The sequence below is a fragment of the Myotis yumanensis genome, unplaced genomic scaffold (genome assembly GCF_028538775.1).
Source record: "Myotis yumanensis isolate MYYU_CA2020_CCGP unplaced genomic scaffold, mMyoYum1.0.hap1 SCAF_5, whole genome shotgun sequence".
Lineage (NCBI taxonomy): Eukaryota > Metazoa > Chordata > Mammalia > Chiroptera > Vespertilionidae > Myotis > Myotis yumanensis.
Genome location: NW_027223756.1, coordinates 51,255,781 through 51,278,644, shown reverse-complemented (window position 1 = coordinate 51,278,644; position 22,864 = coordinate 51,255,781). Strand labels below are relative to the sequence as shown.

General features: G+C 37.8%; 1 protein-coding gene across 2 annotated transcripts in view; it reads left to right on the top strand.

The window, feature by feature from the left end:
- The window catches only part of ANAPC10 (anaphase promoting complex subunit 10), a 59,803-nt gene that overhangs the window by 24,173 nt on the left and 12,766 nt on the right, over positions 1–22,864 (top strand). For both annotated transcript variants that reach the window (XM_070415251.1, XM_070415249.1), the window contains one exon: positions 3,075–3,195. In XM_070415251.1, coding sequence (XP_070271352.1) covers positions 3,075–3,195 — 121 coding nt within the window. The remainder of the gene's footprint in view (positions 1–3,074; positions 3,196–22,864) is intronic.

Sequence of the window (22,864 nt, the reverse complement as noted above, 5' to 3'; positions counted from 1 at the left end):
AGCAGTGTAGTATTCCATTGTGTAGATGTACCACAGTTTTTTAATCCACTCATCTGTTGATGGGCACTTAGGCTGTTTCCAAATCTTAGCTATGGTAAATTGTGCTGCTATGAACATAGGGGTGCATATATCCTTTCTGATTGGTGTTTCTAGTTTCTAGGGATGTATTCCTAGAAGTAGGATACAGAGCTTTTAATAACAGTGTTTTAAACAAGGTGGAAATTTATTTCTTCTACCTCTTCATATTAGAGGATCCTGGCAGTCCAGGAGTGGTATGGCAGCCCACAGTATCTTGTGGACCCAGATTCCTTCTCTTTCCATTCCACTATTCTTAGCTCATGGATTCTATGCTCCAGGTTGCATCATGTCTATATCCCAGGCAGCAGGAAGGAGTAGGTGGGATAGGTAAAGGGGGTATGTCTTCCTCTTAAACTTTCTTTATTTCACTCAGTCATTTGGTTTAAATCTTACTGGTCATAACTTAGTCTCATGGTCATACCTAGTTTTAAGGGAACCTGGGGAATAAAGCCTTTTAGCTGGATGTTATGAAGAAAAAAAGGTAAAGGGGCCATTAGGTTGGAAACTAGGAGTGTTTGTCACTAATCTCTTATGTTTAAATTTCATGTGTTCCAAATCAATTGAGAAATTATTCAAGAGTTATAGCAGGTGGAGACTAAAACATCATTCTTATAAAACTGACAAAGCTAATGTTAGAAAGGGGCTTATATCTGCAGTCAAGTGTTTTCCTAATATTGAACCCTAGAATTACACAGACCTACCCATGGAGTTAAGGAAGTAATAGACCAGGTAGAGCCTGTCCCTATTAAATGTTTGCTTCCTGCCAGCAGCTCTTTCTCAGCAGAAAGAGAATAGTGGGTGAGGGGATAGAGAGAGGCTGTGAGTGTTACTTATGTCATCAGAAATGAGTAAGTGTTACCCTCTGCCTTCTCCTTTCCTATAATACCTTATCCTAAGAGTTTAGCAGGGTGCCTGGAGTATAGAAAGCATTCAGTTTATGGTGATTATTATTATAGTGATGATTTAAGCAGTTTGAGTAGCTGATAGTATTTCTCATAATCTATGCATTTAACCTTCCCACATGCACTGCTATTTTAAATTCACCATGAGATAAATCCTATCCTATATAATAAGAGGCTAATATGCAAATTGACCGAATGGTGGAACAACCGGTTGCTATGATGTGCACTGACTACCAGGGGGCAGACGCTCAATGCAGGAGCTGCCCCTGGTGGTCTCAATGCAGGAGCTGCCCCTGGTGGTCAGTGCGCTCTCACAGAGGAAGCGCTGCTCAGCCAGAAGCTGGGCTCATGGCTGGCAAGTGCAGAGGCGGTGGCGGAAGCCTCTCCTGCCTCTGCAGCAGTGCTAAGTCTGTCAGTCCGACATCACCCGAGGTTTCCTGGACTGTGAGAGGGCGTGGGCTGGGCTGAGGGACCCTCCCAAGTGTACAAATGTCGTGCACCGGGCCTCTAGTTTATAAACAATTTAAAAAGGCTTTACAGGTACCTTTTAGAGAAATAATTTTAAACTTTTGGTGAGGTCACAATTTCCTTTGCAAAGTTGTTAATGAATCTATGTATATAGCATAAATTATATATATGATTTCTGGAGATACGTGGGCCTTAGGATAACATCCTATGGTGTAGATAAAATTTAAAGAAGTGTAAATACCTGCATATTACTATAAACTGGCATCAATGACTGTTGAATAAGGTAAGTACAATTTGTGAGTAGGAAGGTGATAGTTGAAGATCAAGTGAGGCAGACAGACACACATTTGAACTCCTACCATGCTCACCTACTAGCTTTTCAACTTTAACATATTATTAACCTGAGTGTTATTGTGTCTTTTTAAATCAGTGAAATGAAGGTGATAGTAGCTCCCATATCACGAAGTTGAGGAGTACATAAGTTAATACACTTAAACCATTACTTCTGGGCCGGATAGAGTATTCACTTGCTATTAGCTGCTGTTGCTGTTGTTTTTACAGTGATTAGTGTTATTGTTATTCTTTGCCTTTCTAACATCACCATAATTATCTCACAGGTTCCAGTGCCTAAGTTGTCCTGGATTTTATAACTTGGAGATTAAATTATTCTTCCTTTATATCTATTTTCATTTTTTTAAAAGTAGTCCTTAAGAATAATCTTCATGATTTAGATCTTTCTGTCTAAGAAAGACCTTTCACTGCCTGCTTATGGCTCGTCAGGGAGAAAGTCTTTTGTGTGCCCTTCAGAATGTCCCCTTCTTCCTTTGCTTCCTCTCATGTCTCCTCCCTAGCTCTGCAGAAACAGAAAGATGTCAGTTTGATACCTCTGGCCTCTTTTTAAAACCTGGTAATGGTATTTATCCTGTCAGCAGTTCCTGGGTATTTAGCGTTTTACATCTTCATCTGTCTTTATTATTTGCGGGAAAGTCCTTAACTTTCCCCATTCCTTTCTGATGAATAGCTTGGTCTACAGAAGTTTGGTCCCCTCTCTAAGAGTTACAGATCCCCTGCTGTTTTTATAGGTTGACTTTTGACACAGACTACTTCTGTTCAAGGAGCTCATTGTTGTTAAGTTAGTGCCAGTTTATACCAGAACTTAACTTTTAAAGCACATTTAAATGGACTTCTTAGTGTGGTTTTTTTGTGTGTGTGTTGATGTTTAACATTGTCTAATTTTTTTCTAAGGACCCAAATAACACATGCTTATTGTTAAAAATTCAAAAAAACATAGATAAAGAAGAATATAAATATCTCCAATAGTACCACGCCACCAAAATAGTCACTTTCAAATCGTTTTTGTATGATTCTGTTTTGGCTTAACTGTTCCTTCTTTGCTCACATCTTGTTCTTGACTTTGCTCTAGATAAGCAATGTCTGTATATAAGTAAAATGTGTGTCTATATTTTTTCCATGTTCTTCATTTTCATAATTGTTAAAAGTAAAGAACATTGAAACTTTGATTTAGATACTCGTTTTAGCAAACAATGATTTTTAAAATAAGATAAGATGTTTTGGATATAATCTTTCCATATGATAAAGGTCATGTTTTTATTTTATTGATTTTAGAAGAAAAACAACAGTGAAGACATTATGTATTTATGCGGATTACAAATCTGATGAAAGCTATACTCCAAGCAAGATCTCAGTCAGAGTAGGAAATAATTTCCATAACCTTCAAGAAATTCGGGTATGTTTTCAAATTTTAAAATATGTATGTATCAGTCAGGCTCTTTAGAGGATAGTCATGTTTGATATTTAGTTAGATTAAAATGTTAATACAGGGGTGGGAAAAAGTAGAGAAACAGTCATTTGTATGGAAAATAATACAATAATAAATAATAACATAAGAATATTGTGTTTCACTTATTCACAATTGTAAACCTACTTTTGCCCACTACTGTATTTAAAATAAAATTGTTGCTATTTAAGAATTTTTTTTCATATTTTATAATATTTAAAAATTTTTTTTGAATTCTAATGGTCACTTTTATTTTTTCCCAATACTTTATTATGGAAATTTTCAGACATACAGAAAAAGGGAAGACTTTTATAGTGAATTCTAATATGCTCGCCTCCTAGATTCTATAATTGCTAATGTTTTGCTATACTTGCTTTATAATAATCTGTCAATCCATCTAATTTTTATATATATATCAAAATGTCAAAGTAAGTTTCAGGTATCTATAAATATCATCACAAATACTTAAGCATGATATATGATAACTGGAGTTATTACTATTTGCTTAGGTTCATTTTTTAAGGTAAAATTTATTTAAATTTTACTCAGATCTTAAGTATAATATTTGGTAAGTTTTAGCAAATGCATATATCTGTGTAACACTAACTCCTATTAAGATATAGAACAATTCCATTACCCCAGAAAATTCCCTCATGTCCTTTCTGAATCTCCATTTCCATTTTACCCTCAGAAGTAACTGTTCTGATTTTGTATATGTATATATGTATTCATTCATTCATTCATTCTATAGATCATTTTGTCTGTTCTAGATAGAATGTCATATAAGTTGAATCAGACAGGGTGTAACTTTTATGTTTCACTCAGCCTAAGTTTTTCAGGATTCATCCATGTTGTTGCATGTATCATTACTTCATTCTTTTTTATTCCTGAGTTGTATTGTAGTTCATTGTTTGAATATATTGTAGTTTATTTTTCCTCTGTATAACTTTTTAAAGCTATCAGGACAGTGCTTTTGTGACCTGATATTTTTTTAGTTTTAAAATATTTACATTTGAGATATTTTCAGTGATTTTGAATTGTATACTTGTGAAGTTCTGGACCTTAGCATTGTTTCTTGTGAGAAAAATAATTGAACTCAAATAATCATTAAAAGCTTTAAATTCATTGGTTCTGGGGGATCTGGGAAGCACCTGTGATTTTTGAGACTTCCAGTTAACTTGTTGGCCTAGACTCTTACTTGACTTGTTTATATTAAGACCCTGTCTCTCTCTTTGTATTAATCACATGAATGGGTCATCATATTGAGAAATCATTTGGGATCAGAATTGCCTTGTTTTGTTTTAAAGCGAAAGATTTGTCATATAATTGCTCAGGCAGGTTGAAATATGTGAAACACTGGAAATACTAGTAAAGTTTTGATTCGATATGTGTGGTATATATTTGAAATGTTCGCTAGATGTCACTGTTGTCCTTTAAGTACTAGTCTCATATCCAGGATAAGTTCAAGACCTGAAATAGTTCTTAGTTGTACGTACTAGGTTTTCCTAAAGAATATATATATTTACCAAAAGTTCCTTGATACATTTTGGAAATGTACATCTTCATACATGATTTCTATATTTATGTGTTAAATATATGTTTTGTATTCTGTTGTAAACTGGAGAAACTTTGACATTTGGGCCATTGTGGAATACTTTTAATCTAGTTTTTGCTTCTATTATATCAATTAAGTGCTAAAACATTAGCCATGTAGAATAAAGGCTCTTTTAGGTAGTGTCTTAATTTTATTCTAAGTGTGTTTAGATTTCTGTATAGTGACCACATAGCCCCATGAGACCAGTAATACTAAATATTACCAGGTGATAATGTAAGTTGTTTTCCTGAAAAACTTAATGAACATACTGCTTTTCTGCCACAGTTCTCACTAAGGAACCATAATTCTTATATTTTGCTTTAAAATATTAGTGCTGCCTTTGCAGTTCATGATATAAAGGGTACTTCATCTTTTAATTATACATCTTTATATGTGATTTATTCTGTTTACCTTTTCCCCTTTATAAGTTGAAGAAATAAGAATCTCATAGCATTTTGTTTTTTAAGGGAATATAAGCAGATCGTGATTTTATTTCTTACATTACTCTCTATAAGATCTAAATTGTTATTTTTAAAAATCTTTACTTCTTCTACTCAGATAGTAAGTGATTAAAATAATGTGAAATTTGAGGATTTAGAGCCATCATTTTATTAATTATAGGACTGATTTAACTGAGTGGAAAATCCAACTAAATCTTTATATTTTTCCATGGATGTTTGCCCACTCGAGGGTGTAGTGTATATTAGAGTGTTTTAATAGGTTTTCCTTTTTTTACTAGAAATTATGGGTTTGTTTACTTGAAACACTCTAAAAACCTATTTTCTATAATTTTATTATTGATTTGAGTAGCAAATAAAATTTTTTTAGTTCAGAGTGAAAACAGCTATTGGCTATCCTATTTATCCAAAAATTACTCTTTCTCTATCATGTCTTCCTTCATTTCAGTTCTGAAGCGTGACTTTATATCTAGATCTTTGTTACCTTTGTTGAAAAATGTCCACGAAGAGATGAGGCCCTTCCTTTACTATTCTAGAATGCATATGTTAACTTCTAGACATGAGGAGAGACTTAAAATGGAAGTTAAGTTTATATTCTCTGCTTAATGGCTACAAGATACTACAGCTGGCTTTGACCAAATAGAACATTTTTGTCACCAAAGTTAAATTTAATTATGCTGTTCATTCTACTTTCTTTTTTCTCTCTCAAATTGTAAACCAACAACCTAAGAACATTTTATAAGATGTTTATAATATATTGCTTTTACACAAGAGACTATTTCTAAATAGAAGTGAGATTTAACACTCATTTAACTTGAGTCTTAATGTCATTATCTTTTTAGAATACTTTATTTCAATTGTGTTACTTTTAAGCAGTAAGTTATGTTCATGTGTTCAAAATGTTACTTAAGAGAAGTTTTCAAATAAAGATGTACATGCTTTTTAAACCTTTACATTTTAGCATTATGTTTTGGTTTAATGTTCTTTTCCTTTGCTCTCAGAAGAGAAAATATGTGTGAAGGAAATTATTTTTTAATTTAGATTGAGGAATCAAATCATACTATATTGTACATGTGACCATTTTAACATTTTAGAGGACATCCCCAGCTAAAGTCCAATAAAATTTAAAGTCCTTATCAATTTGCTGATAGTTACAGTCATCCCCAACCCCCAATCCACAGATGCTCAAGTCCCTTATATAGAAGCCTGGTGCATGAAATTCGTGCATGGGTAGAGTCCCTAGGCCTGGCCAGCAATCAGGGCCGATCTGTGGGGCAACCGGCAGGGTGATTGGGGGGCCCCCGCTGACACCCACCTTGGCCAACCTGGTGCCCCCCACTCGCCAGTCCCGCCCCCCCCCGCTGCCGCTGGTCGCCTCTCTCTGTGGGGCGATCGGGGGAGGGAGGGCCCACTGGCACCCGCCTTGGCTGGCCTGGGGCCTGTGGACTGGGGGCAGCTCCTGTGTTGAGTGTCTGCCTCCTGGTGGTCAGTGCGTGTCATAGCGACCCGTCGTTCCACTGGTTATTCCACTGTTAAGTCGATTTGCATATTAGGCTTTTATTATATAGGATGGTACAGTATTTGCATATAACCTATGCACATCCTCCTGTATACTTTATTTTTATATATTTTTAAATTTTTATTGTTGATAGTTTTAAAGAAGTCACCCAATTACCCCAACCCCCTCTATCGTCCTTCTCCCAGCCCCTGCCCCACCCCAGGCTTTCACTATACCATTGTCTGTATCCATTGGTTATGCATATAATCCTGTATACTTTATATCATTTCTAGAATACATAGAATACTTAATACAATGTAAATGCTAGGTAAATAGCTGTCACTGTGTTGCTTAGGGAATAATGACAAGGCAGAAATGCTGTACATGTTCAGTATAAAAGCAACCAGGCCTACATAGTACATGTTAGCAACAGGGTAACATCCCGCCCCCCTCAAGTGTTTCAATCATGGTTGGTTGGATATGCAGATGTAGAACTCCCAGATACAGAGAACTGACTGTATTTTTCTTTTTAAAAACTATTGTAGAAATATTTGTAATTAAATATAAATCTAAAATGGTTTATTAGACATATAGTCACAGCTCTCAAAATTATTTCTATACAGTTCTGTGAAAAACAACTTGTTAAGTAAAGTTAAGCAGATATTTTCAGCATATGTAAAAGTTGTCCTTTGGTTCATTGTTAGCATTTTGCTTCTAAAATTTGTCATCAAAATTTATCCTTTTGTCACAAAAGGATAAAATATTGATGGAGGGCAAGATTGAACACTTAACTGAATTTTAAACCTTGATTTCATCTTCAGATAATAAAGCTGTTACCAAGTGATTTTTAAAAAAGAAGTGGCTTGGGCAAGTCTTCAATGTTAAGAGAGCTATAATGATATTTTTCCTTTCTTTCATGTAGATAAGCCTTTTGGCTCTCTACCTTGTGTATTAAATCAGTGGCCTGGCTATGGGAGTCCATATATGGCATTTTGACAGAAGTGGTTAATAAGTCAGCTCTTCTATTAAAATAACATTTACTGTTATAATTTGAATTCCATTAATGTGTGTGGTAGAATAAGAAGATGTAGACAAAGGCTCTGACTCTATTAATTGATTTTAAAATTTATATTCTTATGAGGGGCCTATTTTAAACAACTTGATATAAAGTGGGATGATTTAGACAGTATCTACAAACATATATTGGTTTGAGTGTTTAATTTATTGAATCTTTGGGAAAAATGCTTTTTATTGAATTTAGCTAAAAGAAAATAATTTTAAAAATTAGTTTTTATAGCCCTGGCCAGTTGGCTCAGTTGGTTGGAGCGTTGTCCTGTACACCAAAAAAGATTATGGGTTTGATTTCGGTCAGGACACATACTTAAGCTGTGGGTTTGATCCCCAGTCAGGTCGTGTATGGGAAACAACTGATTGATGTTTCTCTCTCATAATCGATGTTTCTCTCTCTCCCCCACTCCCTTTCTCTCTAAAACTAAATAATAAAATAGCAACATATCCTTGGGTGAGGATTTTAAAAAATTAGTTTTCATAATTAACTTTAGAATATCTTTGAAATGAATAGAGAATGTTTTGGTGTGATACACATAATTTTTAGGCCACAAATGTTATTGTCTCTTATCCCTCTCTTAAAAGTAACATATGCAATTAAAAATTATTCATAATTATATACAATACTTATTTCCAAAATAGAATTGAGATAACTAAGCATGTGGGCTATATTTTCTTTTAAAACTGAATTATTTTGCAAAATAGAATATCATATATATTTTTGAGAGAAATATTCCTGTATTTCTTATGGTTCTTTTAGACCACAAACTTAGGCTACAGATTTTTAAAGAGATGTAGTCTGGCATTACCATACAAGACAGATTCGTGTTTTATTTGGTAAATATTTATTTAGGGCCTGCTAAGTGCCTGGCACTGTGTTAGGTACTGGGGATACAGCAAAGACAGTCATTGTTTCTGCCCTTAAGGCAGGCAAATAAATATCAACAATTACAGTAGTAAATACAGGGGGCTAGAGGAACACATGGAATATTAGAGAAAAAGTTTTAAAAGTTTTTCTAAAAGAGTTGATGGTTCATCTGAATCTTAAGGATAAATGTAAAGCCTGCTCAGGTGGATAATAAAGTGGAGGCATTCTAAAAGGGGGCACAGAGCACATGCAGGTGTGGAAGCCTGAGCATGTGGCATGATAGAACTGTGAGTAATTAAATATGCCTAGAAGATGGGTGGGTGGGAGGGAGTGGCAAAAAAGACGAGAGAAATATTTATTCATTCAGCACATTTATTGTGATGGTAATATGGCCTCTGTATATAAGGAGCTTACATTCTCGGAGGGAATAAATATATAATTGTTACAGTGAAAATATATATAGGCAAAAGTCAGATTGTGCTTATTGTCAGACTTCTAGGGAGGTTAGACTTTAAATGAGGAAGCCATTGGTAAAATTTAATCTTGGGAATGCTGGGGCTGGAGCAATGTGAAGACCAGGTAGGTAATATCCAGGTGAAAATTACGAGGATTTTACTAAGTCCGTCGGTTGAACTAAGTTGGGTTCAAGAGAAAACGATGCATATGAAGGAGAATCAAAAGATTTGTGACTGATTGTACTTGGGGTATAATTGAAGTATGGCCTGGGGGTTCAAGTAGGTAGAAGGGGACATCTAGAATTCTTCAGAGGCTTGGCAACTGTTTGAATGTTGCCACTAATCAGAAATGGAATAGAAAGTTAAGGAACATTGTGGTGGGGACGGAGAGAAAGGTTAAGCTAATGAAGTTAGTTTTGTCATGGATTTTTGGTATCTTTTCAGAGGGAGGGCTTTTCAGTGGATAGTCAGGTATATGGTTCTGAATCTGAGGAAAGAAGTCTAGGTTAGAGGTGTAGATTTGGGAATCAGGGTGTAATTAGAAGCTTATTTGTGAGTTTTGATTCATTCAGGGAGTGTGTATAACAGAAAAGAGTGCCAGGGTTGGAACTGTGAAAATGCTAATATTCAAGGATTGGTTAGAAAAAGATTATCCAATGAAAAAAGCTGAAAGGGAGGTGGGGATAGGTAGAAGAGGGTAAAGGGGGATAAATGGTTCCCGAAGGAGACTTGACTTGGGGTGGTGAACACACAGTACAATATGCAGATGTATTATTGAATTGTACCCTTGAAACCTATGTAATTTTATTAACCAATATCACCAAATAAATTCAATGAAAATTAAAAAAAGAATTAAACAAATAAAACAAAATGCACCCCCCAAAAAAAGAAAGAAAAAAGCTGAGAGGAACTGCCAGAGATAAGAAAATCAAGAAAATGTGATGTCACAGAAGCTGTGAGTGGTCAGGAGAATCGAGTTAGGGACTGAAACTTTTTCTTCATAAGCCTCTGTTACATATGTTTTAATAGGCACTTTATTTAATGCAGTTCTGAATTAAGGTAGTTCTTGCAAGTAGCTTAATCACTCTTTGGAGTAATAGTTTCTAAATTTATAGATTTGAGACTAATGAAATTATTTGTTTTAATAGCAGGAATTTCAACTTTTCCTACCATAGTATTTGTGCCAAGTAAGAAGATTCTGAAGGGGATTCTTGTTTCATAATACCTCACATTGGGACGTTTTCTACTGCTGATTCGTATTTAAGTAAACTTTGAAGTTGATGAGGTTTCTTTTCAAGAGCATTGTGCTGTAAGGTCGCTTTTTAAGTACTCTTTCACAGCAGTTATGGAAGAACTGCACTGTTCCTAGTAGACATTGTGAGAGTAGTAACAGCCAAGGGCAAAGAAAACAAAAACGGGGGTGTGGGAGCAATGGGGGGATAAAGACACATATGTAATACCTTAATCAATAAAGAAAAAACAACATCAACAAAAAAGAAAACAAAAACAAAATGAAAAAACTTGTTATTTAGCCATATGGTGAGATATAAGGCAATAGAAATATGTACTTACAAAAGGGAAAACGACATGGTTTTAGAGATACAGATTATAAAAAATAAAAAAAAAGTCTGCTGAGCAAGTATGGCCAGTGAGCAGGGCAGGGGTGGGCACTTGGCTGAGAACCTAACACAGTGCTGGAAACTAGCTACTTCAAGATATACCAACAGTCAGCCAGTAGGCTGCCACTGACCCATGCTTGTTTAGTTTGCTTCAAAAAGATTATCTGGCCCTAATCGGTTTGGCTCAGTGGATAGAGCGTCAGCCTGGGGACTCAAGGGTCCCAGGTTCGATTCCGGTCAAGGGCATGTACCTTGGTTGCGGGCACATCCCCAGTGGGAAGTGTGCAGGAGGCAGCTGATCGATGTTTCTCTCTCATCGATGTTTCAAACTCTCTATCTCTCTCCCTTCCTCTCTGTAAAATATCTATAGAAATATATTTTAAAAAAGATTATCTGTGCAAATTCAATTCATTCTCTCAGAAAAATTTTTTTTAAAAAATTTTAATTGTGAGCCTGGCTGATGTGGCTTAGTGGTTGAGTGTCAACCTAGGGACAAAGAGATCACAGTTCGATTCCCTGTCAAGGCACATGCCCGGGTTGCAACCTTGATCCCTGGTAGTGGGTGTACAGAAGGCAGCTGATCAGTGATGTTTCTCTCTACCCCTCTCCTTCTCTCTGTCTCTCTGAAATCAATAAAAACATATAAAAAATAATTAAGATGATTACTGTGTGTAAACTTAGTCAATAATTTTTTAAAATTTTTAATTGTGATAAAAACCTTATATAATAACATTTACCATCTCAACATTTTTAAGTTCAGTAGTGTTACGGATATTCACATTGTTGTGTAACAGAGCTCCAGAACTTTTCATCTTGCAAAACTGAAAATCTGTATCCACTAAACAACTCTTCATTTTCCCCTCTTCTCTGTCCCTGGCAACCACTCACTATTCTACTTTCTGTTTCTATGAATTTGACTACTTTAGATATCTCATATAAGTGGACTCATATGGTATTTTTTATTATTATTAATAAATCTTTATTGTTCAGATTATTACAGTTGTTCCTCTTTTCCCCCCCCATAGCTCCCCTCCACCCGGTTCCCACCCCACCCCATGCCATTCCCCCCGAGAATTGTCAGTCCACTCCCTTTCTATGCCCCTGATTCTATTATATTCATGAGTTTATTCTGTTCATCAGATTTTTTATTCACTTGATTTTTAGATTCACTTGTTGGTAGATATGTATTTGTTGTCACTTTGTTGTTCATAATTTTTATCTTTACCTTTTTCTTCTTCTTCCCCTTCTTAAAGAATACCCTTCAGCATTTCATATAATACTGGTTTGGTGGTGATGAACTCCTTTAGCTTTTTCTTATCTGTGAAGCTCTTTATCTGACCTTCAATTCTAAATGATAGCTTTGCTGGGTAGAGTAATCTTGGTTGTAGGTTCTTGGTATTCATCACTTTGAATATTTCTTGCTACTCCCTTCTGGCCTGCATAGTTTCTGTTGAGAAATCAGCTGACAGTCGTATGGGTACTCCCTTGAAGGTAACTGACTGTTTTTCTCTTGCTGCTTTTAAGATTTTCTCTTTGTCTTTTGCCCTTGACATTTTAATTATGATGTGTCTTGGTGTGGTTCTCTTCGGATTCCTCTTGTTTGGGGTTCTCTGTGCTTCCTGGACTTGTAAGTCTATTTCTTTCACCAGGTAGGGGAAGTTTTCTGTCATTATTTCTTCAAATAGGTTTTCAATATCTTGCTCTCTTTCTTCTTCTGGCTCCCCCATAATTTGGATGTTGGTACGCTTGAAGTTGTCCCAGAGGCTCCTTACACTATCTTCATATTTTTGGATTCTTTTTTCTTTTCTGGTTGGGTGTTTTTTGCTTCTTCGTTTTTCAAATCTTTGACTTGATTCTTGGGGTCCTCAAGTCTGCTGTTGGAACTCTGTATATTATTCTTTATTTCAGTCAGTGTATGCTTAATTTCTAATTGGTCCTTTTTCATATCCTTGAGGGTCTCACTAAATTTCTCGGAGGTTTCTAGAAGATTCTTGAGTAACCTTATAACTGTGGTTTTGAACTCTATATCCAGTAGTTTGCTTTCCTCCATTTCTTTCATTTGTGACATGTTTCTTTGTCTCTGCATTTTGGCTGCTTTCCTGTGTTGATAGAGTGGCTTTGTGTGCTAGGTGTCCTATAGGGCCCAATGGCTCAGCCTCCCTAATTACCTGAGGTGGACACTCTTGGTGCACCCCTTTGTGGGCTGTGTGCACAGTCTTGTTGTAGTTAAGCCTTGATTGCTGTTGGTATCGCTGATAGGAATTGACCTCCAGGTCAATTGGCTGTGAGGACCAGTTGTGTCAACAATGGGAGAACTGCTGTGCTGGAGACACCCTTATGGTGCAGGACTCGCTTCAGTGGGGCTTTGTTGCTCGCCGAGTCTGCCCCCTGAGTGTGTCTCTTATGGATGTGAAGAGTTGTACTCTGGTATGGTCTCTCTCTGACCACTGGGTACACTGGCTCTTGGATCTCCAAGGAGATGCAAAGTCAGCCACTGCCTGAGGCCACACAGCAGGGGCTACAGAGAGATCTGCAGATTCCTCCTCTTTGTTTGGGGTTTGGAAGTGCCCAGATGAGGCCCAGCTGTGAAGCAATGCAGGCTGCTGGCCTTCTTTTGGAAGCTTTGGCACTCTTTGACCCAACAGCAGTTTGTTAGGTTTTAGCTTGCAAAAGAACAGGCCATTCATATGCAAAAGCCTCTGCTCACAGCTTGGGTGGGGTTGTAAATTGGGTGGGGCGGGGTCTCAGGGAATCATCAGGGCGGAGCAAACCGCAATGGCTGCCAACCTGCTCTGCTTCGGAGAGGTCCCAGGGACTCTGTGTCCCTCGGCCATGTGTAGGAACAATGATTGCTGCAAGCACCTCTGCAAGAAAGCCACCCTCGCATTCCTGTCCCGATGCCCGACAGTCCAGTTTCTCCCCGTATGAGTCTGGGTCCCCAGAGTCTCACCTGGAACTGGAGTTCAGAGCAATCAGGAGCTTGTATCTCTCTCCTGATTGAAAAAGGCAACAGCGTACCTAGTTGCCAGCCTGTTTCTGCGTGTGCCTCTGTACCTCAGCACTTCTGCACCTCCTACCAGTTTCAATGTGCTTTTCTCTTTCCTTCTAGTTGTAGAATTTACACTCAGCCAGCCTCCCCGTGGTTCTGGATGATATCCATTTTGTCTTTTAGTTGTAGTTTTGATGTCGTTGTGCGGGGTAGCAAGTACAAGTGTGTACCTATGCCACCATCTTGGTTCCTCCGCTCAGTATTTGTCTTTTTGTGACTGGCTTATTTCATTTAGCACAATTTCCTCAAGATTCATTTAGGTTGAAGCATGTGACAGAATTTCATTCCTTTTTAAGGCTAAATAATATTCCATTGTATGTGCCAGTGTAATATACCACATCATGTTTATCCATTCATATGTTGGTAGACACTTGGGTTGTTTCCATCTCTTGATCACTGTGAATAATGATGCCATGAACACGGGTGTGCGGAATTGCTTTGAAACCCTGCTTTCAGTTCTTTTGGATGTATATCCGGGAGTGAGATTGCAGGATCATACGGCAGTTCTATTTTTAATATTTTGCCTTTCTCAGAAATATGACTTACAAGAAGTAGGCAAATTAGCAGCAAGACTTGATGCAGATAGATAGTGACATGGAACTGAAGTTTTTTTTGTTTTTTTTTAAAGTTTTATTTAAACATTTAAATAAGTGTGAGGAAAGGATGGGGAAGAGAGAGAGAAACATCAATGATGAGGGAGAATCATTGATCAGCTGCTTCCTGCATGCCCCCTACTAGGGATGGAGCCCACAACCCAGGCATGTGCCCTGACCCGGAATTGCAGCCTCCTGGTTCATAGGTCGATGCTCAACCACTGAGCAACACCAGCCGGGCCAAACTGAAGTTTTAAAGTTAGAAGGATATGAAGTACAAGATATGAGAAGAGGTAGGATGGTGTGGAATGAATAGAGGGATGTAAGGACAAAGACATAACCAGGAGAGGGAAAAATAGAGTTGAACAGGTTGCCCCCATATTCTTCATTTACTGACCTCTCTGATACCCAGTTTTCTTTTTTCCAGGGTTCCTGTGGGTATATTCACTCTTCTATAGAAACTGTTGAGTGAATCTTTATTCTTGGCAGCTAAAATGGCCCTGATTAGAATGGCAGCAGAAAGAGCTGCAGCAAGTCTGGCTGAAAACCACCTGCTGAAAAATTGTATCATAATTTCAAAGAATATCTTATTAGAAGTGAGTCCACTCAGGACCTTCTTTTTTTTTTTTTTTTCTTAGCCTCTTATTTTATACTAGAGGCCCGGTGCACAAAAATTTGTGCACTCAGGGGGGAGGAGGGGAGGCTCTCAGCCCGGCCTGTGCCCTCTCACAGTCTGGGACCCCTCAGGGAATGACCACCTGCTGGCTTAGGCCCGCTCCCTGGGGGATTGGGCCTAAGATGGCAATCAGACATCCGTCCGGCAGCCCTCGGGGGATGTCCACTTGCCAGCGGGGAGCAGGCCTAAACTGCAGTCGGACATCCTTAGCGCTGCTAAGGAGGCAGGAGAGGCTCCCACCACCACCGCTGTACTGGCAGCCATCAGCCTGGCTTGTGCTGAGCAGAGCTCCTCCCATGTGAGAGCGCCCTGACCACCAGAGGGCAGCTCCTGCATTGAGCGTCTGCCCCCTGGTGGTCAGTGTGTGTCATAGTGACCAGTCATTCCCAGTCCTTCTGCTGTTAGGGTCAGTTTGCATATTACCCTTTTACTATATAGGATAGAGGCCTGGTGCACGGGTGGGGGCTGGCTGGTTTGCCCTGAAGGGTGTCCTGGATCAGGGTGGGGGTCCCGCTTGGGTGCCTGGCCAGCCTGGATGAGGGGATGATGGCTGTTTGCAGCTGGTCACACCCCCTTCAGGGTGGGGGGTCCCCACTGGGGTGCCTGGCCAGTCTGGGTGAGGGGCTGAGGGCCGTTTTCAGGCTGGCAGGCAACTGAAGCTCCCAACCTGTCCTTTTTTTCTTTTTTTTTCTAATTCTGGGATTTATTTACCTTCTGTGGCTTTCACTGGAACTGAGAGCCGGCTTTAGCTCTGAGGCTCGGCTCCAGCTCTGAGACCTCGGCTGCTGAAAGCAGGTATCTGGGTTTGTTTGGCTTCTATAATTGAAACACTGTTGCAGCTCCAGCGCTGAGGCCTGGCTGGCTAAAAGCAGGTTTCTGGGGTTTATTTAGCTTCTATAATTGCAACATTGTTTCTTAGAGTGCAGCTCAGAGGCAGGCAGCGGCAGGCGGGGAACCTTGGCTTCCTCCATCACTGGAGCAAGCAAGCCTCCTGTTCGCTTCAGCTGCCTGGCTGCTGGCCGCCATCTTGGTTGGCAGTTAATTTGCATATCCTGCTGATTAGCCAATGAGAAGCATGTCAGAGGTACGGTTAATTACCATGTTTGTCTATTAATAGGTAGGATGTGGTAAATGAAGAATTAGTCATATCCAAAGATGAGAGGCAAATAGTTGATTTTCTTTTTTGATGGGACCAAAGTTGTGGAAGAGAAGAATCAGCATGTCAATTTTTATTTAGAGTCAATGGACCATCATATAATTGTATTTGAGTTATTGTGTTCACTGTTACTTGTATTTGTTATTGCCTCTACTATTTATCAAGCACTTTCTTCATGAATGTCACTGTGCTAAGCAAGCACTACTCACTCTTCCATTTTGTCTCTCCAAAGCTGAAGTGGTGGTCAGATGTAATTACTATCCCTTTATTCAAATAAAGCTAATACTTAGGTTAACTGTACCATTTGCTATATGGCTAACTCAATGTGAGAATGTTAGAGCTGAAAAAAACTTCAGAATTAATGGTGATACCATGAGTTCATGCCTTCTCCAAGGGACAGCTACTATTCATTTTGAGCCTTGGTTGTACATGGGAATGTAAGTCCATTGTTACCAATTATACTTTTAAAGGGAAATCAGAAATCTAGATTTGAATGTTAAATTGCCCCATTTTTAAAACATGCTGGGCTATTATGGTATGTCCACAGGCTAAATGTGGCCAAGGGCCACTAGTTAGCCACTTCTAATCAAGTACAAGCTGATTATTTTACAAATGAGTAAGAGATGCTAAGTGAGCTGTCCATTGTCACATAGGAAGTCAGTGGGAATCAACATGTAATTCATATTTCATCATTTTCCCCCTTAAAATCACATTATATTGCAAGCTACCAAAACATTTCTTCCCATTATTAAGAAAAATTGGAGTGTGTAGCTGGGGAAATGAGCCGGTGAACAACAGGGGATAGAGTGACTATAGATTTTTGAAATGTATTTAAAAATTGTTTACTGTTTAAATGTATTCTACTGAAAGTTGATTGATACTTGTTATGCTAATGCTTTTGGCATAAAAATTTGGTACATCCAGACAATAGTCATTATTCTCTGCTAAAACGATGAACTGTCAAGCTATGGAAAGACATGGAAGAACCTTAAATGCATATTACTAAGTGAAAGAAGCCAATGTGAAAAGGCTATATACTGTATAATTCCAACTATGTGACATTCTGGAAATGGCAGAACTATGAAGACAGTTTAGATCAGGAGTGGCCAGGGGTTAGGGGTGGTTGGCAGGGATGAATAGGCAGAGCACAGAGGACTTTTCGGCCATTGGAAATACTCTGTATGATACTGTAATGGTGCATGACATTATATACTTGTCCAAAACCAAAAAATGTACAACGCCAAGAGTGAACCCTAATGTAAGCCCTGGGGTTTGGGTGATATCATGTAGGTTCATCAGTTGTAACAAATGCACCACTCTGGCGTGGGGGTGGGGGAAGATGTTGATAATGGGGGAGGCACTGCTTGTGTGGGGCAGAAAGTATATGGGAAATCTCTGTACCTTCCTCTTAATTTTGCTGGGAATCTAAAACAGCTAAAATGTAAAGCCTTAAAAAAATAAAAAGAAAATAGAGGTCTTCCTTACTTTTCAAAACTACGTGTTATGTTACGCTACTTTCACGAAAGACCTACCTCAATACCTATTTTCACTAACCAAAAGAGGATTTTTACTTTTAGGAAAAACGGTGAAAAGCAAAAGTAGGGTTCAGGATTTGTTTTGCAGAGAACGTTCTAAAGAGGCAGCACGTACCCTGGAAACTACAGGGAGCGTTTCTGCATCAAGCCCCATGGCTATGAACTGTGTCTATGAGCATTTGTGCTGCATCTCGATTTATTTTGTGCATCTGTTAGTAAGATGTGTCCTAAGGTATCAGCCTGAAGAAGCTCATAGGGTGTTGTGCTTAGAGAAGATAATGACCAAAGGGGTTGTAATTTACCTTGGGAGAATCCAGGAGACTCATAACTTGCCTCTTATCATGGCCCAAAGGTGATCTATGTTAAGGCACTTTAGGGAATAAGAACAAACTGAGAAATGAAAAGAAATCTCTGCCTGCCTTCACTCTTCTACTTTAATATATAAGGTAGCTGCTTCACATTTAAGGTAATAAAAGGATAAAAAGTCAAAATTATTCTCAGCTGGTTTGTAAAATCTAGTTGTTAAATGTTAGCTTTATCCATTTTAAAATCTTCTTTCTCTGAGAAAATTAGTGAAAGGCATTGAGAGGTGTTTCTGGCTTTAAAACACTTATTTTGTATGAAGAGTTGCTTTGTGTTGAGAGAGGATTATCTAAGGCAAATATGGAATTCAAATTTGAAAAGTTTCTGTTTACTAAGTTCAGGATTATCAGTGGCATGGAATTATCATGACTCATTGAACTCCATTTAACCTGAAGTTGTCATTTGAAACTTGCTGCTATTCCTCTAGAGTCATATTGTACTCGCCATTGTACGCTGAGTTCTCTAACCTTGGCTTATGGGGCAAAAACCCAGTCTGTTTCATAATCTGCAATCTGAGTTTTAAATATTATATTCAATGTAGGACAGAAGGATGAGACCTACGCCAGAGGAAGGAACATGTTTCTAGATTATCTTTGCCACATGCTGCTTTAATTGTGGGTTTTGGAGTCTGTCAGATCAGAGTTGGAATCTTGATATTATCAATTCTTTATTTTGCAATACAGGGCAAATTTCTCTGTTCTTTCTGAACCTCTGTTTATTTACTTAAAAAATGAGAATTGCAATATTGGGTGGTTGTGAAGATTAAATGAGATAAGGTATGTAAAAACATCTGTAATATGCCAAATACACAGTAGGTTTTTCAGTCAATGTAAGTTTATGACCTTCCATACTTATTTTTTTCCTTTAGTTTTGTGGCTGCTTGCTTTATCCTTACTCATACATGACTGTAAGAAGTCAGACTATGCTATATAAATGTGTCTTATCTTTATTAAGGCATGTTCTAGTAACAGATAGTAGATAGTTATCTTGGATTCAATTCCATACTGCTGGATCTAAGCATGAAGTGGCTTTTTAAAAATTGATGTTGATATTTGGCATTTCAATATCAATTGTCCAAAGTTGGACAGAGCATACATCTTATGTGGGTTTTCTAGTTATTTGTTTTTTATTTTAATGAAATTTTCATCGGCATTGGATTAAATATATGGATTTAATACTTTGAAACTACAGTATCAGTGGCATTATTATTTTGTGACTTCTGGAAGAGCAATTTTAATCTTTCTGATATGACCCCATTAATAGCATAAAATCTGTTGATCATATGTTGACTTACTGTGTCAAAATATTAGATCTCTCTTTATTGGCTAAGGTAATAGTTTACTAACTTGGACACTTCCTTTGATTTTGAAATTTTTTGTGCTTATGGTATTTATTTTGATTGGATTTATTTGCAATATAAGCAAAGCTGACTTAATATTGATGACTCTGAATTCTACTACTGAGCCCTAATACTTTCTCGATAGGATATATTCTTTTAAACGAATACAATATTAATAGTAATAACTTTGTATACCGACTTCTGCACATGGGCCACAAAGTTTCAATCGCACTGTACATGCGTGCCCGCACGTGGTATTTTGTGGAAGAGCCACACTCAAGAGGCCAAAGAGCCGCATGTGGCTCGCAAGCCGCAGTTTGCCGACCACTGCCCTAGCCAATCTGAAGGCTCTCATAGCAGGAAGTTGCGAGTAGCAATTGAGTTTTGGAAATGCCCTTGTTAATAGGCATTTGCTTTTAGGGCACTTTGGACTAACAATTGAACAAATTGTTTCTGTTTGAAATTTGTAAAGCAAAAAAAGAGGTAATCACAATACAGGTTTTGATAGAATATATGTTAAATTGGTTCACTATATCAAATAGTTTTAAAATATTACTATATGAAGTTATTCAACTTGTTTTTAAAATCCTTCTTTGTGCCCAGCCAGTGTGGCTCACTGGTTGAGCATTGACCTATGAACCGGGAGGTCACAGTTCGATTCCTGGTCTGGGCACATGCCCGGTAGAGGATCAAGCCTGCAGGGAGCAGCCAATCAGTGATTCTCTCTCATCATTGATCTCTCTCTCTCTCTCTCTCTCTGCCTCTCCTTTCCTCTCTGAAATCAATAAAAATATATATTTTTTAAAAAATCCTTCTTTGCAAAAAATTTATGTATCTTGATACCTATAGTATTAAGATGGCTTTCATTTCTTTGTGGCCTGGCATAATAGATAATACTTTTAGCTTAGAAACTGAGAGTATAGTCGGAGAAAGATAAATATCACATGATTTCACTCATTTGTGGAATATAATGAACAACATAAACTGATGAACAAAAATAGATCCAGAGACAGAGAAACATCAAACAGACCATCAAACCTCAGAGGGAAGGCAGGGGAGGGTGGGAGAGGGTGGTAAGAGATTAACCAAAGGACTAGTATGCATGCATATAAGCATAACCAATGGACACAGACAGTAGAGGGGTTGAGGGCATGAGCTGGGGGGTGGGAGCAACTGGGGAGAGGTCAGTGGGGGGAAAAGGAGACATATGTAATATTTTACACAATAAAGAATTTAAATTAAAAAGAAACAGTATTGTGTGTGACAGTTTAGATGAGTTTGTGTGTGTGTGTGAGCAGGTAACATGGGTACAGGCCTGTGTATGGAAGATCATATATATGAGAGCCCATTTCAGTTAGACTTGATAAGTAAAAAACTGGAGTATTGTTTTACTATTAATAAAACTTTAGTGTTGATACAATTATATGGCTATCAAAACACCCTTATTCATTTATTCATCTCCTAGTTGTTTCTCGGTAAATACAGGTAGTCCTCAGGTTACATTGGACTACGTTGTTTCGTGGTTACGTCGCCATCTCTTATTTATTTATTTAAAAAAAGTTCCATCATTTCAACATATGTACATATGTGCTTTATGTTTTTTATTATGTATTTACCACAAGTAAAGGTCAGGAATTGTTATCTTTCTTTTAAATTTTTTTTACTGTTTCACTTCATTAGTGCTGTGTATGTGCTTCATGTGAGTGACGTAGGTGCTTATGTAGGTGGGTTCCGACTTACGGCGAAAATAGCGTTACATTGCGCTGTAGGAACAGATCTCCAACGTAACCCGAGGACCTACTGTAATTGGATATTATTCTTTTACTAAAGGCCTGGTGCACAAGTTCGTGCACGGTGGGGTCTGGCTGGCCCGCCCCGATTGGAGCCCGATCAGGCTGGGCCGGCTGAGGGGAGGGGCCAATCAGAGGTCGGGCTGGCCAGGGGCAGGGGCCGTGGGAGGTTGGCTGTCCCCGCCCCTGGTCAAACTCCCAGTTGAACTCCTGGTCGAACTCCCGGTCAAGGGGACAATTTGCATATCAGTCTTTTATTATAGAGGATAGAATAGTTTTGAAACTTGGCAATACTCTATGATCCAGTTATTATAAGATGATACTTGGAGATGATTGGGAATTATCTCATATTTTTTAGGCCAAGTGATGTTGAAGAACGACAGTTTAGCAAAGTAGACAGATTTGGTTTCAAACCTCAATTTTGCCACTTGTTAGCTGTGTGAAACTTAGTAACACATCTAGCCTCTTTGAAACTTAAAGTTCCTCATACATAGAATAGGGATAACAATGCTCATTCATTGGATTCCTGAGACAAGTAGGATAAAATTTGCACTTATTCATATTGCCTGATGCATAGTAAACACTCAATAAGTGCAAATTATCTTTTGTGTTTTTTAAAAATAAATAATATTTGACAATATGAAGATATTTTGAATATTTAAAGTAAAATACAAATTTATTTCTATATTAGTTTTTGGGAGAGTAACAGCACTTTCTGCACCTCTGGAGAAATCTTGGTAAGAGCACTGGATATAGCATATTACAGGATTCTCATAGCCCTCCCAGCTCCCCATGAAAAAGCTATTTTAAAAATTTCTTTCAAAAATTATTTTCAATTACAGTTGATATTCAGTATTATTTTGTATTAGTTTCATGTGTACAGCATAGTGGTTAGATAATCATATACTTTACAAAGTGTTCCCCCTGATATTTCCAGTACCCAGCTGGTACATTACATAGTCATTACATCTCATATTCTTTATTTAGTTGTATAAACTATATAGGCAAATATAAGCATAATAGCTGATTATTGGTTTTGGAAAGCTTCAACATTTTTTATGGTAAACTTCCATAAATTACATAGAGTAATTTATATACCATAACTTACAAATTCAATTTGTGAAAAATACAAAGTTTCTGTCAAATAATATATCACCAATTTGGAGGAAATGACATTACTTGGGTCTGTGAAGATAAACCTAAAATCCCATTAGATACCAGCATTGTCATGTTCTGAGGTTAATTGGTTGCGTTCAATTATAGGTTATGAAAGGTCTCACTGAATAATTCACCAAGCCATCAGGCAGAAAGACCAGTAGTTCACAGGACTAATTGACCATGTTGGTATACTAGAAACACAAATAAAATTCTCTTTGCCAACAACTTTGCAAATGAAAACCCCAGAAGAAACTGTTATGTCCTGTAACTATCCTGGAATACTATGATTTAGTTAGCAGACTGTGGGTGGAGGTGGGTCTTGGTGGGAGGAAGTTGGGGGGAGGGAAATGTACAAGATAGGAGAAAAAAGGTTGGAGGGAAATTAATTAGGCAAAATGT